The sequence below is a fragment of the Corvus moneduloides genome, chromosome 5, assembly GCF_009650955.1.
Source record: "Corvus moneduloides isolate bCorMon1 chromosome 5, bCorMon1.pri, whole genome shotgun sequence".
Taxonomy (NCBI): domain Eukaryota; kingdom Metazoa; phylum Chordata; class Aves; order Passeriformes; family Corvidae; genus Corvus; species Corvus moneduloides.
This window is the reverse complement of record NC_045480.1, coordinates 32898106-32907368: the sequence shown is the minus strand read 5'-3', so window position 1 is coordinate 32907368 and position 9263 is coordinate 32898106. Positions and strand designations below refer to the sequence as shown.

At 39.6% G+C, this 9263-nt stretch overlaps 1 protein-coding gene across 1 annotated transcript in view; it reads right to left on the bottom strand.

Annotated features, from left to right (window-relative positions):
- Window positions 1–1384: 1384 nt before the first annotated feature.
- ACSL1 (acyl-CoA synthetase long chain family member 1) overlaps window positions 1385–9263 on the bottom strand; it is a 39664-nt gene continuing 31785 nt past the window's right edge. Inside the window, exons 15-21 of the mRNA XM_032109346.1 lie at window positions 8806–8878; window positions 8062–8150; window positions 4549–4665; window positions 4046–4189; window positions 3395–3496; window positions 3222–3293; window positions 1385–3022 (exon numbers count right to left, since the gene is read on the bottom strand). Of these exons, the coding sequence (XP_031965237.1) occupies window positions 2882–3022; window positions 3222–3293; window positions 3395–3496; window positions 4046–4189; window positions 4549–4665; window positions 8062–8150; window positions 8806–8878 (738 nt within the window). The 3' untranslated portion in view covers window positions 1385–2881. The remainder of the gene's footprint in view (window positions 3023–3221; window positions 3294–3394; window positions 3497–4045; window positions 4190–4548; window positions 4666–8061; window positions 8151–8805; window positions 8879–9263) is intronic.

The following is a 9263-nucleotide window of genomic DNA, read 5'->3' as shown; positions in this document are numbered from 1 at the left end:
GGAGCCGCCGGGCCGGAAAGGGAAGCGGGACAGCGCCGGGAGAGCGCCGCCCCGGCCGGAGGCAATGCAGTGTTCGGAGGCATTTATAATTACTCTGATTAGAAAAGCAAACCACAAAAACTTCCCCTTTTCTTCTCCCCTCCCTTTTCCTGAACTGACGCTGTGCATCTGGAAAAGCAAGCGAAAGAGATCGCTTCTGCCAAGATAAAATGAAAGCTACGCTTAAAAACAGTTAAATTATTTTAAACCGCGCAAAAATAGTACTTGCTTTAATGGCGTGCCAAAAAAAAAAAAAAAAAAGTACTCTATAGCTTGAAAACTTTTAATTCCATCCCTGCCACTTAAAATTAACAGGAGATTTAGCAATGTCAAGTCTTGTAAGCTGGAGGGACCCTTTTGATGCCACGCCTCTTCATCCATGTGGTGGATGACACTGACACCCACACACACGCTTTTAGCTTTAGCCAGCCAAATAAGCTAACACAGTGAAATAATCACTTTAGGCTTAGGAGGTGGCACATTCTCTTTAAACTTCTAATTTGCTGGCTATAGCACCCAGCCCCATGAGCCACAGGTAAGGCAGTACAGTTTTGTTTCTGTAATGATAGGTTTCTTCAATAGAATGTTGTTAAGAACATAAACCTTAGATCCAGTTCTCATCCCTCTCTCAGCTATCTCCAGTAGGAGAGGGGTGATGACACTTCCCTGTCTTTCCAAGCAGCACACACACATCTGAGTATGTTATTGAATAACTGACAAATTTGGTTTAGGTTTCCTTCAGTGTGGAAGAAATGTATAGAGGAACATACAAAATTACTTAAGAGGAGAAACTCTTCAATGGGTAGGAACAGAGGTTTGCTTAGTATCTCACAATGACATCTGTATTCACATGGAGCTTTAAACAGTGTCCTGGTGGTAGTGCTTCATCTATGCTCTGGTAACTCTGCCCCTGAAATCTTTCATACCATACCCGATTTAAGCCAAATGCATGGTGTGAGGGCAGGCATAAGGAAACCCACTACCACCACCACCCAGGAGCTGATAAGAGTTTCAGAAAACTCCAGCTTTCACTCAAGTTAAAGTCAGTTGAGGTGCTAGTAAGAACACAACTGTCAGGAAAAAGACAAAAAAAATTAAAGACTTGCTTGTTTAGTAATGTACTGAAAAAGAAAGTTACATACAACAGTATCCCTTTCTTACAAATATTGACCAACACTTTAAACATGAAAAGTCACTTTCCAACAGTAAAAGTGTAAACAACCAGCCTTTACACTGTATTTAGCATGTCTGTAGCAGTGGAGTTTTACAGCTTGCCAGTTAGAATATTACACCTGGGCTTGTTAGCCAGCAGCATTTTTCCTTGATAAACAAATACATCACAGCATTGAAATGCAGAAATATTTATTTTGGTTTCCTTCATTGGTTTTGAAAATTGTTTTGGTTTTATAAAACATAGAAATAGCCAACACTAAGCAAACATTTGAATTTCAATGTAACAAACTACTGCTCTAACAGTTGACTTGGATTTGTGTACCTGAATTGCATACACATATGAAATTATGCTACAGAGTAGTGCATTACAATCACACACAAATCTTAGTGCAAACCTTGTTGTGCTTGTATTTTTACATATATCCATGTTTTCAAAAAACAGCAATGAATGTTAATGCAAAACCAACTCTGTTAAGGATAGCAAAAGACTTATGCTGTAATAAGGCTTATTTCTGCTGATTTTTCAAACAAAAGATAACTAGTTATTATTTTGCAATTTATCTGGGAATTAGGTTTTTATCCCTGAACAAGTACTATTCTGGGCCAACACACAGTTCTGTTGGCATATATAAATAATTCCAACTGCTGCAAAGCATCAGGCAAAAACAATTCTACCTGACCTATTTTGCTATTCAGTGAAGAATACTCAGTGGCTCATACATAAAGCACAGAAAACAGAGGTTATGTCAGAAGCTCTTCCACTTACAGAGGGCCTGGCGCATTTTTATAAAATGCATTTTAAATACAAGTTCATTACAGGGAAACAAGTGGCTAGGACAGGTGCAATGTTTACCCTGACTGTTAGCAAGCCCAGCCTCCTGATTGGGTTTTTAGGTCTTTAGTGTTCTTGCCAGAGTTGGGATCCTCTCATTCGCGAGGCTGGCGCCACTCCAGAATCATGCTACTGTAGCAGAGGCTACACTTGCTGAATGAACTGCATCCACACAGTGCAGAACCACCACATGCAGACTTACTCTGAGGAACTTCTATTCATCACTCTTTTTTGTGTGGAGTGCTGGCTTCTACCTTATAGAAGTACATATCATAACTGGCTGCAGATGTAGAAGGGAGATACAGCTCAGATGCCTTGCCCCAGTTAATACTGGGACTAACAAAAGATGTGATACCAGCTATGCAACTGTAAGGGTTTGGGTTTTTTGGTGGTTGAGTGGTGGGGTTTTTTTGAAGAGATTAAGTAATTTTTCTGAGGATGCAAGATACTTAGAGGCATTTTCAAAGCTGCCAAATCCTTTGTGGAATTGACAACTGCAAAACACACTGCAGACAGCAAACATGCTGGCAATAAAACCTTAGCTCCTTGGTGAAGGTGAGTCCCATTTTTGACCAAGGAAATATTAAATAATTTACATATATTTACCATTTATAGTTAAGGCTCTTTTTGGAATTAATAGGTCACCAGAAAAACAGTATGCAACACAACTTGACAGTAAGGCAGTGTTCCATTTCTTCAATGTTCCTATGGCAAGTACCCATTTTTGTACAAGTTAATGATTGCACAGTTTCCTTCCCTATTTTTGCTGTAGTCAAAATACAGATATGAAGGCCAACAGTAGACAGACATGTGCCACTTTCCTCATTCCATTCACAATTACATTTTGGCATTAGCATAGAGTTCATCTATCTGTGACTGGAAGTATTTTCGCAGTTCTGGTCTCTTTGCCTTCAGTGTTGGTGTCAACAGCCCGTTTTCAACAGAAAACATTTCAGTGTGCAGGAAAATGTCTTTCACCTGGAAAATAAAAAGTTACTAGCCAAGCGGTATTCCTTGGAATAGACAAGACTATTAAAAACTTGCCCAAACATCATAACAAAGCCTGTCACTTGAGAAGTTTTCCAGACAGAAATTAAAAGCAGTCTCTGGAGAATCAGATCATATCGGTGTTAAGAAGTTTAAAGAATTAGGTATTTGGTTCTCACAAGCAACATACCTGCTCAAATGACTTCAAACCAGATTCTTTCCCAACTCTCACCATGTCCTCCAGAATGTATTTTTTTACATCCTGTGGATACAGAAATACATTGTATAGCTTCATGCTTGCATAAGCATCAACTTGAAGAAGCTGATGCAGAACAGCTAACTGTTCAGTTAGATATGCCTTACCTTGTTTTTGCATAGCTCTTGATAGGAGCCTTCAACTCCCTTTTTCTTGGCCCAGTTGTGCAGAGTATCAGGATCAGGTACCACAACAGCTACTAAGAAGGCCTAAAAAAAGAAAAAAGCTTGACAAAAATTCCCAACACTTTAAGTCAACACTTCAGTTGCTACACATTTCTTACTAGTCAGCTAGGCTTTGGGGAGCATTTCTGATCCTGCTGCAGGATCAGAGTCAGCAGCTTTCTGCTACCTGAACACAGGAGTGCAGTTAAGAGTAATTCTTTCAGTTCAGCTTCTGAAGACCCACATTTCTCTTTATACTTGAAAACCCCCAAGATATCCAGGTTCTTTCTTGGTGTGTGGGGGTTTGTTTCGGTGTTTGTTTGTTTTTTGGGATTTTCCCCCTGCACACTGTTAGCAATTTATATTCAATCATTAGTATGCAAATTAGTTCAGCTCCACTACCTGGTCTGAAACTAAATCCAGAAACATGCTCTGTAACTGCTGGAATCCAATCAGAACTAAAATGTGTAACAATAAAAATTGAAGATAAAAATTTAAATTCCAGTCCCAAAGTTTGAGGTGGGCAGAAGGAAGAAAGGCTTTTCTGCAGTCTCCTTTTGCATTAATTTTTACAATTACCTGAAAAATTCTTACCTGCAAGCTCTCTCCATGGACAAACACCTGTGCAAGAGCTTCACATCTCAGATACACATTCTCTATTTTCTCTGGTGCTATGTACTCTCCCTGGGCTAGTTTAAATATATGTTTTTTCCGGTCAATGATCTTCAATGTACCATTCTGTTAACAGAAATAACTTTCACTTAGAGGAGGCACTTCAAGTGAAAAACCAATCTACACAGCTTAGGCATGCCACACTGGCACAGTAAAACTGTGCTAGAGCCAGAGAACTGTAAAACTAATATTAGAAGAAAATAGGTTATGTATCCATCTCACGTAAACTGGGGAAAGCCTCAGGACTGGCACTGTCAATACCTTTTTAGCCCCAGGCACACAGATTTATCTACAACAGTAATTATCCACAAATTCTTGTCTTTCACCTAACTAATTCTGTTCAATACCAAGTGCTCTCTAATATATTTATTAAATTTCTGCTCATAACTATGAAAGTACCATTCCAGCTATGTAAGTTAACTTACTGGTAGCCATTTTCCAATATCTCCTGTGTGAAGCCAGCCATCTTTGTCCAGAGCCTCTGCCGTTTTTTCTGGATCTTTCAAATAGCCACGAAACACATTTGGCCCTTTGACACACACCTGAAAAGAGCCATTTGTTAATATATGCTTCTATGAAGGAAAGTTAGCAATCACTACTAGCAACAAATGCTTTCTCCAACAGTTCTTAACTCCCATTGAAAAGGCAAGAGGAAGTTTGCATTTGTACAGGAATTTCTACCCATGGTTTTTGGAGACTGTAGTGGTTTGGTCCAAAATACTCATTACTGTTTATCTGCTGTGAGATAAGAATTAAGAGAAATGCAAAGCAGGCACCAAACTTGAAAGAATATAAAGAAGTTTATTAACAGACCTAAAAGAAGAAAAAAAAATTATACCACCTTCAGAACTCTCCTCCTCCCCCCACCTTCCTCCCTTCTCCCACTGACAATGTTCGAAGACAACCCTTAAGATGTTCAGTCTGTTTACCACTTCCATAATAACCTTGTTCAGTCCATTTAGAAAGAGAAGTCTCTTCTTGCTCATGCTATGAAAACATTATCACAACGAGACAGCCGCCCACTTCCAAATATTGTTCAGTCCATTTAGGAAGAGGAGTCTCTCTGCCTGCGTGTGAGTCCTTTCCCCCGACTTGCAGCTTTTCCCGCAACTGCCTTCGACGGTCCACTCTTGAAGTTTTTTGGGGTACAATTTTAAGGTCTGATATATCATAGCTTCACAACAGAATTTCAGCTTTAAGCATCTCCTCTCTCTCTTCCCTCAGGTTTTCAGCTCTTCACAGCAATAAAAAGGGTTAATCTCACCTCGGCCTTGCAGCTTTGCAGCTGGAATGTTGAATTTTTCTTATCGCAGTGGAGAGGGGGGAGAGCCGAGCCGCTCCGGCTGCCCACGGCAAGGCAGTGGGGGGGGTTCCATGACTGGAACAGGTCCATCGGCTCCAGGATGGCCGTGGCCCGGCCCAGCCTGGCCCAAGCAGGGCCTGGCCGGGCCCGCTGGCCCCCACACGGGGCCCGCAGCCACCTGTCCCAGCGCCGGAAACGAGAGAGAGCTTGGAGGGGGAGTTTGTCTATTCTTAAATGTGGATCACAGAGGTGATCACAACTTTAAGTGGCTTAGAGAATTGTCCATATTCAACCTGGCCAGCTGATAGGTTCTATCAGTTCCCAGAGGAAACTGTAAGCACCCCTCAGCAAGGACGTCCCTTCCGGGACTATGCTTGCTAACCTATGACAGAGACCTAACATTTTCCAATGGTGTGAAATATAATAAGAAGCAATTGGAATGATCTGTTCTCTTCCATTCTAGCAGCAGTGCTCCTACCCACTATTTGAATAATTGGAACCTGTCAGAAAAAATTTGTTTTTATTTATGTGAAAAAATTTGGCTAGATCCAGAAATACTATCTCTCAGCCTGGCAACATGTTCATTTCAGCTTTGGTAAACAGCAGGGGCATTGTGCTAAAACTAGCAGGGAAAAGAAAAGTTGTGTATCAAGCAAATGGCACATTTGTTGTCCAAAAATTAGACTAGAAGGAATTACTAATGTAGTCCAGCAATCGATTCTTGAAAGACTCATCCCACCTATTTTCAGTGCCTACCTAGCATGCTGGTGAACTACAATACAATGAACGTGAGATGTTGTCAATAGGAGGGAGATCAGAGAATTAGTGAGGGCTCTAATGACCTCATGGAGCCTACCAAACTTGGGACCAAACCAAAGTCATATTTTACAAACCAAGTCACTTCTGTTATAAAACAGACCTTATCTGGAAGGATATGAATAAAAGAGAACTCTACACATCCCAGTCAAGTTAAAGACTGACCAATCAAACGTTAATTTTTCATGGCTCCTACAAATCACAGGAAGGCAGTAGGTGACAGCTTTTCCCAGTAGAGACAGCCAACCATTTATCTGTATCCTGCTATCTGGCGCTGAGACCTCCTCCACACATGCTCATATATAATTCAATTCACAAATTTATTCCTCTTGAACAGTGACAACTGGCAAAAGTGAAAAGCAAGGCTTGACAGAGCAGAGAATATTGAAAGCTTACTCTCAGAAAAGGGGACTAGAAATGTTTAACCCAGATAAAAAGCAGAAAATAAGGAGGAATATTTATTTTAGGCAAATGGATAAGGAGAGGCAATTCCATAGCCATGGGGTTTGGGTGCTGTGAAGTAAGTTACAACACTTCTTTTGTTATATTTAGAATAGTTTATACTGAGGAAGTTAGTCTTTCAGGCCTAAGATGGCATCTGATATATTAAGGTGGTACCATTTTTACTCAAGTCCAAAGTAACTCCTAATGCAGCAAACTTTCACACTAGGTGCAAGCAAAACACTTTTAGGAGTTTTTTTGTTTTAAAAACTATTTAACTATTTATTATTATAAGAATTTATACTCAATTCCTCTAGCAGACCAAGCTTTAAGAGCATACTGAAAGTGAAGCAAAAATTATTGATGAAGACTAAATACGGAGTCATATGCAAGACAGAATAATTTTGACATTGTTCTCCATTTGCAAGCAGTTTCCCACCACCAAGACCAACTAAATCCTTGAGTATTTCTGGGAATTAAAGCCCAATGATTTGTCTCTAGTCTCATACAAATTACAACCAAAACAAATAAAGATTATAAATCCTTTGTAGCCACAAATTAGTTACTTGCTTAAGCTACTTTTAATTTCTCCTTCCCCCAGCTGCCCCAATAGCCTCTTGAAAGCATATGAAAGACACCACAGTTAATCTGCTTTCGAGGCTTGGGGAAAATAAATTACTATATGAACATCTCTTCAAAGTATATACACAAAGTTAAACCTGTATATATTTTACTTCAAAACAGTATTTTAAAAGACAGCATAAAGCATCACATATAAAGGTGGGTCCTCAAAATGCAATTTGTAAAAAATACATGTTCAATTTGTGCAGACTGCAAATGAAAAAAGTTCAGAAAAATGTACACGCAGGAATCACAAATCATCAGCAGCCTTCATGGCACTTGATCTCCATTTCTCTTAGAAGTTTCCAGCCACTTTAAATTACCTCATCTTACACATCACAAGCTGGGTTAGTGGCTACATGCATCAGCTGTTCTCTGGCCCACGGCAGCGGAGTGGGAGGGAAGCCTTCTGCCAGCATTCTGCTGAAGGATAACTGCAGTATGAGGTGGCTACACCTCCCAGCTATTCCACAGCTGGAAGATGCTGCCTTGGTCATACAACCTTATGTATGGTCATATAACCCTCTGTTAACCTGTGGGATAACAGATTACTATGGAAGCTGTTTCTTCTGCCCTCCAATATACTATTTCCTGGTTTGCTTCTGTGAATCATTAACTGATATTGCATGCGGACATCTTAGATTTTAGGTAGCAGGCCATGTTTAACACTTCTACTAATCTCAGTTATTTCAGGAACAAAAAACCCATTTTACAAGATTTCCCAAGAGGCTCATACTGACTTTCCAAAATTACTTACCTCACCCTCTCCTTTGGCAGCGAAGTAATTCATTTCTTGTACATCAACAAGCTTGATGGCATTGCATGGCATTGGTGCTCCAACATGACCTATTAAACAGAGTAACACTTCAATAGCCTGATGCTTTTTAGTCAGGTCCTGAAAAAAGTAAGCTGCTTACACACTGAAGAAAGATGGAAAACTGATTTCTGGTAGCTTAAATTTGCCAGGACTGAAACATTAAATTCTCAGATATCCCTAAGAATGTTACAAGCTGAACCATGTATTCAGGCTTGCTTTTTCTTATAATCAGGATCCTCTCTACAGAGATATTTAAGTAGCAGAAGCCCCACTAGTTTCAATTAGCAATATTATTTCAGTTAAGGAACTAGAGATGTAACAGCTGAGGGAAGTGCAGACTGTTGATTCCAACACCAAAAAATGCCATTTCTATTTCCAGCCTGCCTTTATACACAGAAGATTCCTGTTTGATAGAAACTACAAAGGGTTAATACTATGACCTCCCTTCTCCTAAAGCTACTTCAACTTACAAGAACAGATCCTATTAGAAGTTTGAATTACTGAATATTCATAGCTATTTAGGGGTAGAAACATCAAGGGATCCCTTCAAAACTTTTTTTACTTCACTTGAAGAAAACCAACCATATCCTTCGTGATAGGGGTTACTGAAGATTAAATAAAGTGACCTCTAAAAATTTCAGGACCCTGACATTTAACAGACAGGTAGAGAGCTGAACATCATACCTGCTGTCCAGTCGCCAGGCAATGACAGGGAGCATCCAGCTGTGCATTCAGTCTGTCCATAACCTTCATAGAACTAGAAGGTGAAATCAAAATATAATCTAAGACCATTACTTTTCAACACAGTTTCTTCATTAAAAAGCAACTAACATTTTGTTTCTTCTAATGGTTTACATTTGAGTGTACCAAAACCCTCAGCATCTTCTAAAAAAAAGAAATACTGATTTATTAGTTTCATCACAATACACAATTTTAAGTGCTAATATTCCACCATCAGTTCCAATATTTACTCATAGTTTCACTCAGTTTCACACAGTATGTGACACCTATTTAGATTAAAACAGAAAACAGCAGAGGAAGCAAGAAAGAAATGAAGAACCGTAGCACTAGTAGTGACTTTATTCACGTAATTTAAAAATAGCTTTGTCTGAGACAGCCGGAAATGGAATCCGTATGCCCCA